General features: G+C 40.7%; 1 protein-coding gene across 2 annotated transcripts in view; it reads right to left on the reverse strand.

The window, feature by feature from the left end:
• Positions 1-3,402: 3,402 nt before the first annotated feature.
• TXLNB (taxilin beta) overlaps positions 3,403-20,359 on the reverse strand; it is a 42,246-nt gene continuing 25,289 nt past the window's right edge. For both annotated transcript variants that reach the window (XM_073894013.1, XM_073894012.1), the window contains 3 exons: positions 14,137-14,229; positions 8,193-8,288; positions 3,403-6,942 (listed from right to left, as the gene is read on the reverse strand). In XM_073894013.1, the coding sequence (XP_073750114.1) occupies positions 6,142-6,942; positions 8,193-8,288; positions 14,137-14,229 (990 nt within the window). In that variant the 3' untranslated portion in view covers positions 3,403-6,141. The remainder of the gene's footprint in view (positions 6,943-8,192; positions 8,289-14,136; positions 14,230-20,359) is intronic.

Consider the following 20,359-nt stretch of genomic DNA (forward strand, 5'->3'; position numbering starts at 1 on the left):
TCCTGGACTTGTGCTATCCCACACTTTTCACCTTGCTTAGACTTAAGTGATTTTATTCCAGATTATTCCAGGAAATAATTCGTTGATGAGAATGTTAAGAAAACAAGTGATTGAACATGAATTTCTTTACACAGAGCATTGCAGTAGTCTGTGAGGGATTATACTGGTTTGGGCAGAGCTTTGCTATATTCTAATGAATTTAGCCTATGATATCATATCTGACGTATGTTTAACCTCATGACTTTGGGCACGATGAAAAGTATCCTTGTTATGCTATTCCTATAAATTTGAGCCCTAACTTTCAAATTTTCTCAGTATATGGGACCTCTGAGTACTCCACGGCTGGTTGCATCTGCCTGGCAGATGTTAGATCAATCTCAGGTTCACATCAGTTTTTAGCCTAGCCCTATTTAATAGATATGCTATAGCCAATGTTGGTGACCATCATCTCATTAGAGCAACAAAAACACTAACTGTCTCGTTAATGTTGAAGAGTGTAGATTTATTTTAGAACGTTGACCTTTATTTAGCCAATGCTGTGATTTGTGGTGTTATCATATGTTTCTTGTCACTTCATAAACCAGAGTTTGACCCTTTCTCTTATTTTCTCAGCTACCACATTTGTATGTCTCTAGAGTTCGTTGCTTATTAATTTCTTTTTTGAGCTGCGTTAAGTTCACTCTAGCTATATCCAGATTTACTTGGAAATGTGTATACATGCGGTGGAACATCCAAGTTCAAGGCATAGCACGACTTTTCCAAACAACATGCAAGAATGTTGTATATTTGTATTTGCATAGTCATGTTTATTCTATAAATAACATAATATGCTTCCATGTTTATATGGTAAAGTGTATAAGATTTGAATACATAGTGTAAAGACTCAAATTTGGTGGCAGCTCATAGCTATTACTCTTAGTTGAACTACTGTTCCTTTCTCCAAAGACTAACATCGTGTTAAATTAAAAAGATAGATATAAAATATATGACAAGAGAGCGAATGTTGACCCTGGTTAAGTTAGGGTGATGGAATTAAGGGTAATTGTCTCTTTTCTCTGTTTTCTACACGTCCCATGATGTAATTTTATTATTTTTTTTTACTGAAAAGAATGCATTTATTATTTTAGAAGAAAGGCAAACAAGAAGAAAAACACTAAAGCAACTGCGCTGAGAAACATGTCCGTAAGAAGCCGCAGGGAGGATTATGGCTCTTGCCCTCTGGTGGCATCTTGCTTTCACAAAAGGGCCCACTGACTCATGTGCCTCTTCCTTTTATTGCTCTTAAAGTTTTATCCTTTTTATTTTTCATTTTTGTATGAGCTCTCAGACTGAAAGTCTCTTTTTCTCCCTACTTTCCCTCTCTTAACATAATATCTTCTGTGGTGGTTTTGTGTTATTTGACATAAAATGTCATACTGACTGTCAGCCCTGAAATAAGGAGTTTTATACCTCGGTATGTTTTAATTATGACATGAGGTAATTGAACATTATGATATATCACTTTGTAAAACATTGACCTTGTTTCTTATCTCCTGGTAGAGTGAATCAGCTTCTGTGGATGATTTTTTGTGTCATGAATCAATGAACTTGTAGGTTTATTTTGCTAATGAAGTCTTTCTATCAAATATCCTTCTTTATACAGGAAATGATTTCTTCTCGTAGTTTGTCCTTGTCAGGAAAGGTAATAGTAATAACCTTTGAAAATACAGGCGTAAACTCACTGACAGGAACAGCATCAAATCTAGGACAAATTTTGTACACATGTGTTTATATGCGCCATGTGTATATGTGTATGTGGAAACATTCACACACATATACAGCAGCAACTGGTATTTGTAGAACTTCTCTTGGGATACCACCAAGGAGACCACTTCAAGTATGGAAAATATGGCTTCACAAGACTAAGAAAAACCTTTAGTGCTATCATTTATGAATGCTTCTATTCAAATGGAATGCCCTCATGGTTGATCTAATGATAACTTTAATTTTTAGGTTGTAAAGTACAGAAACATAAATGGTTTAAACCTTGTGAAAATGGGGCACCTGGGTGGCTCAGTTGGTTAAGCGACTGCCTTCGGCTCAGGTCATGATCCTGGAGTCCTGGGATCGAGTCCCGCATTGGGCTCCTCGCTCGGCGGGGAGTCTGCTTCTCCCTCTGACCCTCTTCCCTCTTGTATCCTGTATCTCATTCTCTCTCTCTCAAATAAATAAATAAATAAAATCTTTAAAAAAAATAAATAAATCTTGTGAAAATGTACCCACCTACCCTGTTTGTACCCTAAATCTTACCTGCCAGTTTATGATGGCAACAAATTTTAGAGACCAGACTCATTATTTTTATTTCCTATTTTCTTTTAGGCAATTCTTTACATTTTATGTGAGCTCTACATGCAACGTGGGGCTTGAACTCATGACCCTGAGGTCAGGGGTCTCATGCTATTCCAACTGAGCCATCAGGTACCCCAATTCTTTACATTTTAAATTGCTTTTAGTTTTCCTAAATACTGGATTTAGCTGCTGATTAGAGGAGAAAGAGCTGAGGACATTTTCCTGAAATGATTTCTCTCTAACTATATCTTAGTCTTACTGAAAAGCAGCTTCAGTTTTGGAGCAAATACATACTTTATTATCTCAAAAAAAAAAGAAAAGGAAAGAGAGAATGAGAGAGCTATTTTAAAAATGTGTATCTAGGGACACCTGGGTGGCTCAGTCGGTTAAGCGTCTGCCTTCGGCTTGGGTCATGGTCCCAGGGTCCTGGGATTGAGTCCCGTATCGGGCTCCCTGCTCGGTGAGGAGCCTACTTCTTCTTCTGTCTGCTGCTCTCCCTGCTTGTGCTCTCTCTCTCTCCCTCTCTCTCTCTCTCTGACAAATAAATAAATAAATAAATACACACTTAAAAAAAAATGTGCATTTATACCAGGCAAAAAGGAGCAAAAACAGCCTTCAGAGCAGGGTTTAATCTTTTTTTTTTTTCCATTTTAGGGAAATATTTCTCTTCTCCGAGTATACTAGGAAATGTTTTGTTCAAGAAACCCCTCCTGGATCGGTATAGACTGGGAAGAGAGAATAAGCAAAAGGCAGAACAGTCAGGACTCTTGGGGTCTTACTAGGGAAACTCTTGGAGCAGTTAGAAGGACAAGGTAGAGAGGTACAATGAGCTGACACCTTCCTCACCTGCTCCCTTGCTCCTCAGTGTTTCTGAGAGCTCACATGACCGAGCAACCTGTGGAAACAGTTTCACTGGAGTCGGGACACCAAGGAGAAATATCAGCCATGTGATCTCTGCGGGCAGCTGAGGGCCAGGCAGAGGAGCTGGGCTTTTGCTCTCTCACCAGTTCTGGGCAGTCGTGTTCTCTCTCCCTTCTTTCGCTCCTCTTTCTCTCACCACACAACACACACACAGACACATGCCAAGGTGTTCAAAGTGTTCATTATATGTACATTCGACTCAGAGACCAAAAATGTAGCCAACAACAATTTAAAGCCATACTCTTTGTTAGGTATTATTGACACATGGAAGTAACAAAAGTAGGCATTCAGGAAGAGAAGTAACTTTAATAGATACATAAATTAGAGTTATTTAATTTAGAAAATGCAAACAATGCTGGTGTTTCTGGAAAGTAGACTTGGCATCTCTAGAAAGAGCTACGTGAACTTGATAAAGAATAGAAATTCCTTATTCTTTCAGGTCTGATGAGTTATTGTGATAATTAGTAAGGCTGAATTTTAACACAGAGGACTACAATAAAACATTCTTTGAATATTAAAATAATCCTTCCAGAGCCTATATTAAGCTTTGCAAAGTTTAGGCAAGGTATTGCATTGAAACTCGGCCCAAGATATACCCAGTAGTGCGTAACGTGTTGCTGTGAAAGCTTTTTGGGTGAAAAAAAAAAAAAGAATTTAGGTATTAGAATATTTGATTTACCAGATTTTGGCTCCTCTCCTGCCTGTTTGTCTTGCGAAACATTCAGACTGAGACTTTACTATGATTATCTAACCTTACTCCGTTCTTGGAAGTTTAGCTTCTGTAAATAGTGGGCAATGAGACCCTCCTGGATTGTTGTGGTGAGTACTTGGCTGTGAATTAAATTAATGTTTAAATCTCTAAGATTTCCAGTAATGTTGAATTTGGCTGGATCATCTACGGCTATAGTATTTTGAACCTTTAAAAATCCATGGGAAAAAAATAAATAAAAATACGTGGGTTCTCAAATAGTGATATGCTTTTTTTTCCTGATTAGCATTTTGTTATTACCCTCACTGTCTACTTCAAACAAATTTTATGCAGTTTACAATTCTTGGAGCATATGGTTGCTGCCTACAAGCACTTTGTGTTCCTTGGCAGAAAGCCACATGCGACACTCAAGAACGGTTTTCTGGATGAATTGTAGAGAATCTTGCTTTCACCCATTTTTCTACTTGAATTCAACTTTTAAGGTAGGGCTGGGTTACACCTTTTCCCCTTTTCTCCCTCCTCTCCCGCTTCTTTTCTCCTTTGCCCTCCTGTCCTCCCTTGCTTCCTGTTTCTTTGTTCCAGCCTCCTTCTACCCTCGGTTGAGTGATTTATACTCTCAGTGGTGTTAGAAGTTCTTGTCCAGCAATGGTAACGTAATACTCAGGTAGACAACCCCAGGTGTCTCTAGCTTCTGCCTTCTTCTGAGTCCTCACCTATTTTTCAAAATATTTAGAGTAGGGCCCCATTTGTTCTTTGTAGAGAATTCCACAAAGCAGATAACGTGTTGGTTTGTACACCTCATTACTCATATTGCAAAACTGTGTGGACTTCTGCTTTGGAAAAATAATAGCTTTTAGTTAGCAGTAATTGAGATGAAGGCCAGGTATAATTTCCTGCAAAGTCCGGGGCGGGGGTTTCAAAAAAAGGTGCAGGTGTTTTGAGAATATAGATTAAAGCCGTGACAGCAGGAAGTGGTGGGAGCCCCTCTGGAGAGAGAGCAGTAGATGACAGTGAGGGAACTGGGGACTTGGCAGGGCCAGGTGAGTATTCTTTCTCAAGACTCCCGTAGCACAGGGGGCAGCCTCGTCTCAGTCTGGGGGCCCTCAATCCCTCCATGCCCTGGCTCGCTTCCCACTTCCAGAACTTTCCGTGCAGGTAGCCACCAGTGCCTGCCTCACCACGCAGGGTAGCAAGGCAGTGCTCTGAGTTGTGTCCGAGCGGCAGCTGGAGGAGGTGAGCGGTCTACAGCTGCGATTGTTCCCCTTTTCTGTTTACGACCTCTTGCGTACCTGCGTGTCTACGTGTTCTGCACACTCGCAGTCGGACCCAACTGCTGTTCGGTCATTTGATCAACTGCTTGGATTTATTGATGTACCATTCAGTTACTTGTTTCTGCCCAACATTACATGGCCTGCATACTTATGTTCTGAACCTGCTTCTGATTCATAGAGCATTAATCTACTCTCATCCCAAGCAAGTAAGAGATGTTTTTTTTGATTACCATCTAAATATTTTGCATGAGACAACTCCAAAAAGGGATGAGGTGTATGTATTTTATACACACACACACACACACACACACACATATGTATATATATATAAAATATACACATGTATATATAGGTGCATAAACTCATATATGTATATATTCACACACATATGTATATATTCAGACATATATACATGTATGTATATATATATATACACACGCATACCCACATGTATGCATATATTATGTATATAATGCTTAAATGGAACCTGGACATTCATTACTTACTTTGGAACTTATTAAAACTATATAGGGAAATAAAATGAAACATCACATTTTCTGTATTTCTAAATTGTAGTGGAAGTCTTGAAACTCCAAATCTTACTGGTTGATTAAGAAATTAATAAATACCATCTCAGTGGAAAACTAATATGAATTTTCTATTTGTATGTTCTGTTGCCATTTGGGAAAATTATACTATCAACCTGCGTTAAATAGAAAAACTCCAAATCAGTTATAAATTGAGAACAAATGGCACAGGATGAATGTGTTCTGCATAAGATTTGAAAATGTCTTGATTCTAAGTAAGTCTCTTCCCTTAGACATCCCTAGCCCTTAATGCCTTTTCAGAAGACAATCTGTTATGATGGAGATGTAACGTCAGGAAGAAGACCTTCGGAAGGCACCATGAGGCTTAATCTACTCCTTCTAGGTTGGTGTCGGCCACTTGGGGCAGCTGGGGCCCCCCTGAGGCCCCTGCTGGCAGCCCCCCTGCTGTTGTGTCCGGTGGGGGTGGGGGCGGCAGCCTGCTGGGCCCACATCCAAGCACCCCAGCTGGAATCTGCTCAGCTGCCGTGGGTGGTGGAGCAGGACCATCTGCCTCCATCGCAGGTAGGGAGGCCTCGCGGGGGGACGGCCGGGCCTGACTGGAAGCTTCTGCCTCTGGCTTGTGGGGTGGCTGATCAGCCTGGGCTGCTGCGAGGGGACCCCGGTCTTGGGCCTCTGCTCCCGACCCCAGGGGGTGGTTCCCGGGCCTGGGGGGCAGTTCTGCCTCATGGCCTCTTTCGGCTTCAGCCTGAGGAACTGGGGGAGGCAGGGAACTCTCTGAATGGCACAAAGGGCTCAGAGGGGATTGTGCCGGCTCCTGGAGAGCCGAGTCACCATCCCCTTGAGGACTGCTGAATTCTGGTTGGATTTCTTTGGCCTGGTCAAGGGTCGACTCTGGCTGATGAATGACCATGAAGGCTGTGGCCAGATTTTTCACAGCATTGTGAACACTCTCAGCTGCCTCCGCATCAACCCCCACCCCCTCAGACACAGTGGACTCGGGCTCCTCGTCGGAGGTGGGCTGACTTCGGTCTTCCTTTTGAGGCATTTTTGCCTCTCTAATTTTCTTGTAGAGTTCATTTCTCTCTTCTTGTAAAGCTCGACAGAGGTTCTCCAGCCTCCCGATTTTCATGACGAAGCACTCATATTCTTTAGCTCTCAGTGCTTTCTGTGATTTGAAAACAATAGAAAGCAAAAAAGCATAAAACAACAAAGCAAAATTGCCAGGACGCTGTCTGGAGACAAGCAAAACCATTTGTCCGGGAATCTGTCTACCCCAGCCTCTGGGGCCTGACCGCAGAGAGGTGGCTGAACAGACACCTGGCCAGGGGCATCACTGCTGTTTCTCCATTAGTGTGTGAGACTCTGGTAGAATTTTAATCACTGTATCCTTTGCTTTGGGAGAGAAAGATGGCAAAACTTCTCTCTGCTTCAGGCCAAGGCCTCCAACATCTTAAAGTAGATGCATTTTCTGCTTCCAGGACTTAGATGTCTTCCAGTAGCAGAATGAATGAGATGGAGGGGGACCTGGCTGTCAGCAGTGGCTCATTTAGTCTATAGATAAACTGCTGGATGTGAATCCAGCAAATGTTTGATTTATGTTGGTGAATAATAAGCTCATCTCTTTGGAATTGGTTGCAATTTGGGATGAATTGTTAGAACAGTAATTATAACGACAGAAACTCCCCACATACTAATTCATGATGCTGCTTGCTCAACCTGTTCCATTCTCCTCCTTTTCTGTAGAAATGTTGGTGTGTTTGTGCATGAAATCGTTCCTAATCATCTTACTCCTTGCCTCCACCTTTGTGCTACTTTGTACCCTTTAAGACTTTTTTTTTTTTTTTTTTTTTTTGCTTGTTGACATGGAGAGACCTTTGCCTGTAAAATCTGCCTCTCAGATTCAGGGCCACGTATCTTTGGCTCAACACCTACAGAGCCTGACATATTACCGTAATTAAATGCCTGTTGGAAGAATTAAACAATACATCCCCATATCTGTCTATAAAGTAGTACATACCCTGGGTGCTCGGGCTGGTGTCTTCTCTCATATGTTCAAATCAACTCACTAATATATTCTGCACCTGCTATGTGCCAGGCACTGGGGAAATTCAAAGACAAGTAAGACACTTGTCCTGTCTTTAAGGAATGCAGTCGAGCAGGCATGGAGCTGATTTAAGGACAGCTTTGGACCCGGCAAGGAGGCATGTGACTTAGGGTCACAAAACTCTTTGTGAGTCTGGACCCAATTCTATTTTTTTTGCTCTATTTTTATTATAATTTCATATGTCACGTCTCAGAAAAAAAATCAGCTCTTTTTCAAAGATAATAATTTGTACTATTAGGTTATAATTATCTTCTGAGTACAAATATTTGGACTAGACAGGGGAAAATAAGCTGGGGGGGAAGTCTTCTTACCTCTTCAATCATGTCCAGCAGGGCTTTGTTACAGTTCTCAAACCGGGCTTTCCACGTGGCTGTGTCCTTCTCTAACTTCTTCATTTTCTTAGTTGTCTACAAAAAGGTGAGTATTTTAATGTTAATTCTGAAGACTTAATATATCAAAAAAGCTATTAGTTCCATATGTGATGCCAAGAAAAGTCCTTTTGTTACTAGCTGTTGAAGCAAACAAGTCTAATGTTGAGGAATGAAGATCGAGTGGGGAGAGTCATATTTATTTCTGAATCATTTAGGTCAGTGGAGAACGAACTTATTTGTACCCGAGCCAGTTCAGGAAGAAGGAAGCTCCTTAGGTCCAACCTGTTTTTTCATTGCATTTTCTTTAGTTTAAAGTAAAAGTTGCTTTATTTAGTCACAAGAATAAGCTTGCAGTTTAGATTTTTTACGTTATTGAATAGGAGACTCTCAGTGAGGAAGCTGGACGGGCTCTTTAGCCATTAAAATGTTGATACTATCTGGGCACACCTGAGAAGTAGCTACACAAAGGCAGCTTTCTATTTTCTCAGTCTTTACATTTTTAAAAAAGTTCTTATTTAAATGCTAATAAGTTATCATACAGTGTAATGTTAGTTTCAGCTGTATGATATAGTGATTCAACACTTGCATACAACGCCCGGTGCTCCTGACAGCGAATGCCCTCCTTCATCCCCATCACCTATTTCACCCATCGCCCCACACATCTCTCCTCTGGTAACCATCAGTTTGCTTTCTCTAGGTAAGAGTCTATGTCTTGGTTTGCCTTTCCCTCTCTCTTTTTCCCTTTGCTCATTTGTTTTGTTTCTTACATTCCACATGTGAGTGAAATCACATGGTAATTGTCTGTAACTGACTTATTTCACTTAGCATAATACTCTTTAGTTCCATCCGTGTTGTTGCAAATGGCAAGATTTCATTCTTTTTTATGGCTGAGTAATATTCCATTGTATATATAAATATACCACGTTTTCATGTATCTGTTGGCCATTTGCATGTCTTCTTTGCAAAAATGTCTCTTTATGTCATCTGCCTATTTTTTAATTGGATTATTCATTTTTGGGGTATTGAGTTTTAAAAGTTCTTTATATATTTTGGATATGAACCCTTTATCAGATATGTCATTTGCAAATATCTTTTCCCTATATTCCATAGGTTACCTTTTAGTTTTGTTGATTGTTTCCTTCACTGTGTGGAAGCTTTTTATTTTGATGTAGTCCCAATAGTTTATTTTTGCTTTTGTTTTCCTTGCCTTAGGAAACATGTATGAAGCTGCTACAGCCAGTGTCAAAAAAGTTACTGCCTGTGTTCTCTCCTAGGATTGTTATGGTTTCAGGTCTCACATTTAGGTCTTTAATCCATTTTGAATTTATTTTTGTGTATGGTGTGAGAAAGTGGTCTAGTTTCATTCTTTTGCATGTTGCTGTCCGGTTTTCCCAACACCATTTATTGAAGAGACATTCTTTTTCCCATTGGATATTCTTTCCTGCTTTGTTGAAGATTAATTGACCATATAATTGTGTGTTTACTTCTGGGTTTTCTCTTCTGTTCTATTGATCTATGTGTCTGTTTTTTGTGCCAGTACCATACTGTTTTCATTACTACAGCTTTGTAATATAACTTGAAGTCTGGAATTGTGATTCCTCCGGCTTTGTTTTTCTTTTTCAAGATTGCTTTGACTATCTGAGGTCTTTTGTGGTTCCATATAAATTTTAGGATTGTTTGTTCTAGCTCTGTGAAAAATGCTGTTGGTATTTTGTTAAGGATTGCTTTAAATGTGTAGATAGATGTTTGGGTAGTATAGACATTTTAACAATATTTGTTCTTCTGATCCATGAGCATGGAATGTCTTTCCATTTCTTGTGTCATCTTCAATTTCTTTTTTTAAAAAATAATTTATTTATTTATTTGAGAGAGAGAGAGAGGGAGAGAGCACTCAAGAGAGCACAAACAGGGGGAGCAGCAGAGGGAGAGGAAGAAGCAGACTCCCCGTTGAGCAGGGAGCCTGATGTGGGGCTCGATCCCAGGACTCTGGGATCATGACCTGAGCGAAGGCAACGGCTTAACCGACTGAGTCACCCAGGTGCCCCTGTCATCTTCAGTTTCTTTCATCAGTGTGTTATAGTTTCGGAGTACAGGTCTTTTACCTCTTTGGTTAGGTTTATTCCTAGGTATCGTATAGTTTTTGGTGCTCGTAAATGGGATTTTTTTTTTTTTAATTTCTCCTTCTGCTTCTTCATTATTGGCGTATAAAAATGCAACAGATTTCTGTTCCCGTTCAGCACTTTGAATGTATCATGCCACTGCCTTCTGTCTTGCCAAGTTTCTGTTGAGAACTCTCCAGCTAGCCTTATGGATTTTCCCTTGTAAGTTAAAGACTTTGTCTTGCTGTTTTTAAGATTTTTTCTTTATCACTATATTTTGCAAACATAATTACAGTATGTTTTGGTGTTGGCCTGCTCTTGTTGATTTTGATGGGAGTTCTCTGTGTCTCTTGGATCTGGGTATCTGTTTCCTTAGGGAAATTTTCAGATTAGGGAAGTTTTCAGCTATTATTTCCTCAGATAAATTTTCTGTCCCCCTTTCTCTCTCTTCTTCTTCTGGGACTCCTACAATACAAATGTTATTTCATTTGATGGAGTCACTGAATTCCCTAAGTTGATTCTCATGTTGCATAATTCTTCTTTCTCTCTTTTGTTCTGCTTCTTTACTTTCCATGACTTTGTCTTCCAGGTCACTAATTTGTTCCTCTGCTTCTCCCAGCCTGCTGTTCATTGCAACAAGCCTGTTTCCAATCTCATTTATTGCATTCTTCATCTCTGGTTGATTCTTTTCAAACTCTTTCATCTCTGTGGTAAGGGTCTCACTGATGTTTTCTATTCTTTTCTCAAGGCCAGTGAGTATTCTTATGACTGTTGCTCTAAGTTCTCCATCAGGCATGTTACTTATATCTGTTCCGCTTGGGTCTCTGGCTATGGTCTCATCTTATTCTTTCATTTTGGATCAATTTCTCTATCTTCACCTTTTGTCTAAGTCTCTGTCTTCTTCTCTGCATTAGAAAGGCCAGTTACGTCTCCTGCTCCTGAAGGTAATGGCCTTATAAAGAACAGGTCATGTAGTGCCCAGAGTCTGGTGCTTCAGGGAAGGTCTCCAGTGTGTGCTGTGGCGGCTGGTGTCCGTGCTGTGCTGCTTCCCGCAGGCGGCTCTACATTTATGCTGAGGAGCAGAGGAGGGAAATGGTGCTGGCCAGCTCCTGTGTTCCTGGAGAGGTGTTTCCATGAATGCTGCCCCTCAGGGACACACTCTGAGAAGCAGGAATAATCTCCCCACTGTGTGCCCCAGGTGTCCTTCACATCACCATTTCCACATGGTCTACCCTAGGATTTTTGCATGCTTCTCTCCAGCCAGGACTGCTGACCTTTAAAACTCCAGGCTTTAAGACCCACAGGTTGCAAGAACTGACAAAATTCAGCCCTTCTCATTTTCCAAGCCAATGGCTCTGGGGAGATGTTCTCCTTGTGCATTTCCCTGTGTGCTCCTCTCTCTCTCACCCTTCTCCACGACCACAGCTCCTTCCCCTCCACAGCAGCTGCGATCTGTTTCTCCCCTGAACCACGGCTCTGCACTGCCTACCTCTTTGATGTGGCCTCTTCTCTCCCTTTAGTTGTAGAGTTCATTCTGTCAGTCTTCAGGTCAATTTTTGGGGTATTTAGGATGATTTAATAGCTATCTAGTTGTGTTTTTAGGACGAAGTGAGTCTAGAATCCTCATATTCCACCACCATCTTCCTGCTCCCTCTGTCTTCACATTTGTAGAGTGTCGTGGGATTCATAGAATGTGGTTACATGCATTATTCATTCTATCCTTGAAACAGTCCCAAAAGGAAGGTTCTGTTTTCACCTTCACTTTATCACTGGGGAAACTGAGGTTCAGAGAGGTAGAAGAATATTCAGGTGAGTTAGCAGAAGAGTAGGACTAGAGTTATTTCATTCCATTTAATGCAACATAAACAGAGTGTCTGCTGGTCACCAGTAAGGAGCTGGGTGTAAGGGATACAGAAGTTAATAAAATGCAGCCCATCTTTTTTAAACCTGAAACTGTTGGATCTCTGCTCTGCTTGGATGAAGTGAAGGTCAGGCATGTAATCGGGTGCAGTTTCTCTGGATGAACCACACCTGGGCACTTGCTGGCTCTGTGCCATGCTGTCTGAGGCGGTGTATGCTTGGAGGCCAGAGGCTGGGCCCAGGCTGTCAGCCCCTGGGCTCTATAGAGAAGCTAGGGGAGCTTTGAGTGGTTTTCAATTTTGATCATTTCTTAACCAAGTTAGTAGTTTAGAAACTTTTTAAAGTCATCAACCTCTTTAAGAATTTGATGAAATCTATGGAAACACATTCAAAGAAATGCAATATGCACATCAGTTTTTTGTGTGTGTGTGCTAATTCTCAAGGTGACTTTAAAAGTCTATAAATAAATTCCAGATTAAAAATTTCTGTTCTAATATTTATTCCAATATCAAAACTAATTTTGAAATAAGTAAAAATACTTTTCTGCTCTAATATTTATTCTAATCTTAACACACTATAGTGAAAAAAGATTTTTTTTTAAAGATTTTTATTTACTTATTTGACAGAGAGAGAGAGAATAGGCAGAGAGGCAGGCAGAAGGAGAGGGAGAAGCAGACTCCCCTCTGAGCAGGGAGCCCAATGCGGGACTCGATCCCAGGACCCTGGGACCATGACCTGAGCCGAAGGCAGCTGCTTAACTGACTAAGCCACCCAGGCGCCCTGTGAAAAAAGATTTTTGAAAAATAGATAGATTCATCCTGGAGTGGGAAAGTAGTAATTTTAACAAGTGTTGGCCTATTTATGTTTTTTCATTGAATTGTGAAATTTATCATATAATTTTAAGAAAAAAATTTTTAAATTTTATTTATTTATTTGAGAGAGTGAGAGAGCATGAGCAGAGGGAGAGGGAGAAGCAGACTCCCTGCTGACCAGGGAGCCTGATATGGGCCTCAATCCCAGGACTCTGGGATCATGACCTGAGCTGAAGGCAGATGCTTAATTGACTGTGCCACCCAGGCGCCCCAAGAAAATGTTTTAAAAGGATGCTTTGTGCACTTAAAAAAGGTTAATGCCAGTGCCTGTTAAGAAACACAATTCTGATGCTAATTTTATTTTGGGAAAATATTGGATTGAATAAAATTTAAACATGTCCAATAATAATATTTAGCACTTTATATTTGTAAAAGGGTAGAAGAAAGTTTTAAAACCCTTTAAAAATACATTAATTTATATTTGAACTTCACAATCTTGTGAAGTCAGCAAGGGAAATGGTATCTTAATGTACAGATAAGAAAAATAAAATTGGAGGGAAGTTAAGTGGATTGCCCAGTGCTACTTGAGGAGTGACAACATACCCAGAATTTGAATTCAGGCTTCCTTCTCATTCAAGGCTCTGCCAGTTATAACATACTACATATATTCTCTTCTAAGAAGGATTGTATGAAATGGTTTTTCTACTCTAAAATTCTCCTCTTGCATTGTATGAAAGTTGTTTTTTCAATCTTTAAAAATTAGATTTTTCAAAAAATTTAGTATAAACAACATAATGTTAAATTACCAGCTCTTGTCTTTTTTTCTTTTTTTCTTTTTCTTTCTTCTTCTTTTTTTTTTTTTAGCTCTCAATGGACTAGAAAAGGAAAATATTCTTTCTCAGAGTGAAGGTGTATCCTAGCGTTTTTGGACTCTTCCTGAGATTAATTTACCAGATACTTACCAATAAAAAAAATACAGTCTAAAATCTCATTTGTGTTTCATTACTTCATGAAATGCACTGAAGTATCTTAATGAGAGGAAAATGAACCCAAAGGAGAATTGCCTGTCAAAATAGAAAATGCAGGATTTTGTGGGGAAATAATAATACTCACTTTATCCATTTCCTGTTTGAAAGTGGCAAACACCTCATTGCTTTTTGTTAGTGTGTTCTGGAACTCTTCAAACCTTCCAGAGTACAGAGTAAGCTGTAAATAGGGGAAAGAGTGGATCTATTTTAGGGCTGCTTTCAGAATGCTTCTAGAACAAAACAACATGTCATTGTTCATTATTTGAGAAGAAAAATGACTTGAGGGAATTTTCAATATAATGTTTGTAATATGTTCAGTTATTTTATTTACTATGAGAACAAACTAAGTCAGTGAGTACGAGTGAAGTACATTTTTAAGGAAAAATGAAATAATGACATGTCATCACCATTTCATTATATCAAAACTTTTACCAACAAACTTTTATTGAGCACTGAATATATGCATTGACTCTATGTACAAAAGCATTTAACACGTGACTACTGTTTTTGAGAGACTTCTGCTCCTGATAGGAAGATAATCTCAAAGACAACTTGATTGTGGAACAGTGAATACAAAGTGACCACTTCATTAAGGATAGTGCCAGTCAGAGAAGGAAGTGAGCATGGCAGGTGATCATGTGAGCCATGTTTTTGTGGAGAAGGCGAGCCTTGCACTTGGTCTTGAAGGGAGTGAGAAAGTAGACAAATGAAAAGAAGTGGTAGGAAAGGTGGACCAGACATGGGTGGCTGCCATTATACAGCTTGTGCCACACTGAGCAGCCGCCATTCACATTTTAGTCAAGTTGGTTTTGTATGTTTCTGAATACAGTGTTCTAGCCAATAGCAGTTAAATGTCCCTTTTCATCAAAACCAGTTTATTATACCAATTTCCTACAGATGGAAAGAATGAGTCTTGAGGAAGAAATGCCTTTTCTAATATGCATAGAATATCAAACATCATATGGGTTAGCATTGGCAAGTGTGTGGCTCACCATGGGAGTAGTACCTTGTACCTCTATCTACATCCTTATTCCAAGGGTTGCATTTGGGGTAGGAATAAAGCAGGGCAGGAAAAGAGAGTGTGTTGCTAGTGACAGTAATGCAATAATAAAATTTTGCTTTTGAAAATGATTTTAGAATAGCATGCTTTGAGGAATGGAGATTTAATATGGATGATACATGTTAGTAAAGCCTGCATTTTCTTTTTTCTTTTTTTAAAGATTTTATTTATTTATTTGACAGTGAGTGAAAGACAGCGAAGGAGGGAACACAAGCAGGGGGGGTGGGAGAGGGAGAAGCAGGCCTCCCATGGAGCAGGAAGCCTGATGAGGGGCTCGATCCCAGGACCCTGGGATCATGACCTGAGCCGAAGGCAGACACTTAACGACAGAGCCACCCAGGTGCCCCAAGCCTGCATTTTCAAATGAGTATTTGGTACTGTTGAATGCCTGGAGCAGCTCCAACTCCTCAAAATGGGCACCGAAAGACTAGCTGGTGGTACCTGTGACACTGTCATTTTGAAAGCAGAAAAAAAAAAAAACCCACTGACTGGAAGCCAGTAGATTGGAGAGTTCTCAGTCTTCGGTGTGAGAGGTAGAGAGAGTATGGGACTCAACCCCTAGAACCCAGAAAATCTGCTTATCTAGAATGGCTTATTCTCAAATGTTTTAGAATAGCAGAGATTTTACCACAGTAAACAAGAACAACGAAATGATAACATAAAATCTTTCCACAGGATAGATTTTCCAAAGAAAAGTCAAACAATGGCTGGCCATCATCTTGAAATCACGCCTTAGCTTTGTGAATATGTGACAGGGCAATGCTGCTGGCCTAAAATTTGTTTCTTGTGGTTCCTTGGCACACAGATTAAAGAAGATTGAGTAAAGGAGCGTCAGGGAAGTCATGGCCAGGAGGGTACCCCAGGATTTTACACACACACACACACACACACACACACACACACAGTGCATAAGACAATCCTTACTCATTAACTCATTATGTGCAACACACTCTTGACCTATTCTATTTAATTGTTTCATTTTTTTTTTTCCCCAAAGTACTGGCTGGGATCCACTGAATTGATTTCAGGGCCCATCAGTAGGTCAAGCCCCTTAATCCGAGGATAAGCTTCTATGGGACTGGCTATCTATGCTGCACCTGATCTAGCAGTCTAGGGTAGGAACAGCTACTCCAGGCTGATGCTCTTCACCTTTTATTACAAAATCCGTTCATTTGCATTCCTGGTCAGGTCTCCTGTTAAGCTTCTTTTTCTGACTTTCTCTCCTGTCTTTTCCACACTTCTCAGTAATTCCTGCAGAGTTACAGGAGGGTGGCAGATACTCCGGGCTCCTGAGCAAGTCCTCCCAAATCCGCTCTTGCGGCCCTGGAGCCGCAGGAGGCCCACAGGAGGGGCACGACTGGGCGCATGCGCCGTCCACCTCTCAGGCGCAACCTTGTCAGTATCAGCGGGGGCAACCGCGCCCAGCTTGCTCAGCTTCTGCCCTTTCTTTGGGCAAAACGCTCTTTTGGGTGTATGCGTTGGGCAGATTTTGTTTCCCTTCCTCATGTTTTCTTGTGGCACGGAGAAGGCAGACACACCCAAAGTGCCAGGAAGCGGTGTCTCATTTCATTACCACTTCTCCTGGCCTTTTTCTAGTGACCGTTTTTTTTCTTCCCTCAACTTTTTTTTTTTCTTTTTAATTAGGGTAATTACATGTAATGTAAGATTTACCATCTCAACTATTTTAAGTGCACGGTTCAGTATTGTTAACTCTGTTCACATGGTTGTGTAACCAATCTCCAGAAGTTTCATCTTGCAAAACTGAAACTCGACGCCCAGGAAACAGTTAACTCCCCATTTCCCTTCTAGAACTGTTTTTCATACTCTGCTTTTCTTCCTATTTGACCTCTTTGTTGTAGGTGGCAAAATCTGTGTGGATTATTCTTTTCTCAGGTAACCAACTCTAACACTCTTTACTCACACTAACTAAAAATGGGCACTTCCTGTTTACTTTATGCCAATTTGCTTGGTGGTACCTCCCCTCTCACTATTATGCGGACATGATGCATGTTTGGTTTCATGTGTCTATTTCTGCTCTTATTTTGGTATTTCAGAGCACCATGGAAGGGATATCCAGAGGTCATTCACAGTCCTCCTACCCGAGGCAGCAATAGAAACAAACTATTCTGGGGTCAGAAATAACAACAATTGCCCCAACATTTTCAGTTTTAAGTGGGTGAGCGACACACACGTTCTTTTAATGGAGCACTGAATTTTAAATACAAACTTTCATAGCATTTAGGAAACAGAAGCGTGTCCAGGAATTGTCTTAGCAAACTTGTGAGATTTGGTTTGGGAACAAGTCCAGTTATTGTAGTAGTCGCAGAGTAATCTCTCATCCTCTATACAGAAGGTGAGGACTTCTGGGTTTAAAGGCTATGATTACTGTCTTTAACAATTTACTCAATGATCTTTTCCCTTGGGCCGTATTTTTGTGGCCGCGTGGCTGGGTTGTTTGTATTGCTGACTTTCCACATCTACCATCTTCATCCGTATCGATCCAATGAACACTCTATTTGTAGTGACAATTGTATCCCATTGATCATGTCTGACATTTACTCTGTTGCCTTGGTTTGTATAATTGAGAGCCAGACATCTCTTCCCTAAGTGAAAACCATGCCCCACACTGGCAAGCTGTTGTCTTACGGCTGAAAGTGACTTCGTCTAGTAAAACACACTCTGTCCTTGTTATTTCCCTTGCTCAGACCGTAGAAATGGGGACTTAAGACCTCTGTCTCCTACCACTCCACTCCTTCAAACAAACTGTAAAATCAAAGGAAGTGTTCAAGGGCTAAGCACACTGACCTGTGGTAGATTTTGTTTCTCCAGGTTTAAAGGTTTTAAAAATATAATGTTGCTACTTTTGAAGAGGAACTTTAAACATGATTACACATAGGGTTTGGGGACCTCTATATTCTTCTTGAAGATTAAGTTATTATTGGAGTTTTGAAAAGTGCCTTGAAGACAAGAGACAGACAAGGGAGGGTCCTTGCAGAGAGCCCCACATGATGGAAAACAAAGCAGGAGAGGAGAAGGCTAGGTTAACCCAGCTTCGGGCCACATGGCTTCGATTCTGGAAGTTCTCTGCATTCAAGAACAGAGCTGGACAGGGTCTGGAGATCATCCGTTCCAGCGGTTCTTCAACTGTTTTGCAACTAAAGACTCCTTTTGTCTCATACATCCCTACGTAGATCCTCACCCATGAAATAATAGTTGTATTAGCTCACACCCTAATTGTTAGCATTTTTATTAATATTATTGTTATCACTAGATTGTGAATTTAATTGGGTAGGGATTTTTGATTCTCTTATTGATTAGTGTATCTCCTACACCTAGAACCTTGCCTAGCACTGAGTGGGTGCTCAATAAATATTGGTTGAATTAATTATGCTTCCTATGGGCCAGGCATGGAGCTAAGTGCTTTGCATGTGTAACCTGAAAACAAACTGCATATATTACATATTCATTAACTCATTTTCCTTTTATAAGTTTAACCAAACACGTGAATAATTGCCACGCATAGCTGCTGAGGGAGAACTGATATATAGTCAAAAACTACTATATTTTAGATCGTAGCTGCCGCCTTGTATGCTGTTATGTTTTGGAAATACTGAAAAGTGATGAGCCTCCCAGAGGTCAGAGAACTTCAGCTCGGGATCACTGATGCATTTTACGGACAAAGAAATTTAGGTGTAGGGAGGTTCAGATGGATTGCACAGGGTCAGACAAATTCTGAGCAGAAGAGCCAGGACTCTGACCTTGGTCCCTGGACTCAGTCCAGTATTGAGGGATGAACGAGGAACATGGGCAAATCTAAAATTCCTGGTAGATGCTTTTTCGAATTTGAGGGGGTATTGGTGGGATATTGGATCACACCTTTATGTTTTATTCCACAGGTCTTTAAAGGCCTAGATTCTGATGCCAGCTGAAGACATGGCTCTCTAGCCCAGAGTCTAAGGTATTAACCTACCCTTCTCAAGTTCATTATCACCACTTAGTATAAAGGAGTAGATATTGCTCGTCACAAACGATGTGAACAATGAATAGCTTCAAATATTGTCTATTGTACCCCTCAAGGCTCTGTGCTGCGAATGGGGCAGAGATGGGGCCAGGAGCCCTGCCCTGATTCTCTGGACTGTCTCCATGACTGTGAGGTCACACCTCCTCTCCTCCTGCCCACCTCTGGTTAGAGAGCGACCACTGCCTACCACCTACCCCACAACCATGATGTGGTGGCTCTGTGATGACCTAGAGGATGATCTTGAGTTGTAACTCTAGCGTTTAGTCTTTTAACTCTGGATCCTTTAGTTTTATTAATAGTAAGAAACATTATACTTCAAACTCCTATGTAATGAGTATTTAAAAATGATTTCGATGGGTTATTTTATATTACTGAGGAGAAACAATTATCACTGCATTCGGTTCACACATTGGAAAAGTCTGCTTCAGGAAGTTTAGATATGGAAATGTTATCTGTATTTTTGTCCGCAGTGATAATGATTTGTGATTTTAAGTTTCTTATTTTTCTTATCTGTCTCTTTAAAAATGAACAAGTATTCATTGAACTTGTTCATTCATGTAGTGAACAAGTTTTTTGGTTTTGTTTTTTATTCTGAGTAAGCATATAGCAGTCCGCACATAAACATTTACTAGTGAATTACCCAAATCTGAAATTACCGCTGCCCAGCTTGGAAGGCTTGTGATTTCCTCACCTTCTGTGAGTTTATTTGCTCTCTGTGACTTACAGTCCCTGTAGCACTGGGACTCCCAGCATGGGAGCTAGCGCCCCTCTACAGCTCAGCCCTGGGATGCCTCACCCGGAACACCACAGGGAACGTTTTCCGGAAGGGGCAGAGCCCCAAGGGCATGGGAAAGATGGATACAGTCATCTGTTGCCTGAGGCTTTATTCTTGAGTCTGAAATATGGATTCTTGCAGTCTCCACAGAACACACACATGACATCACAAAGCCAAATCAAAATTGTTCCCTCCTTGTCCACTGTTTCTGGTCATTAACCGCCGACAAGGCTGCCCTCTGACAGCATGAAAACTTTGGCGCTGGCTTTATTTTTCCAATTTCTTTATGTTATAAATAGTATCAGACAAGCAAGGATATTCTAGATGGTGCATCTGATCAGTTCACATTTTATTCTTACTTTAGTAGGGTAATGGGGAGGAGAGAGAGAGGATGTTTTATGAAAGATCGGCAGGAACCTGGACACCAGCTCATTCTGACTGGCTATTCAGGG

This window comes from Callorhinus ursinus, unplaced genomic scaffold (genome assembly GCF_003265705.2).
Source record: "Callorhinus ursinus isolate GAN/ISIS: 27379988/994484 unplaced genomic scaffold, GSC_fseal_2.0 scaffold6, whole genome shotgun sequence".
Classification (NCBI taxonomy): domain Eukaryota; kingdom Metazoa; phylum Chordata; class Mammalia; order Carnivora; family Otariidae; genus Callorhinus; species Callorhinus ursinus.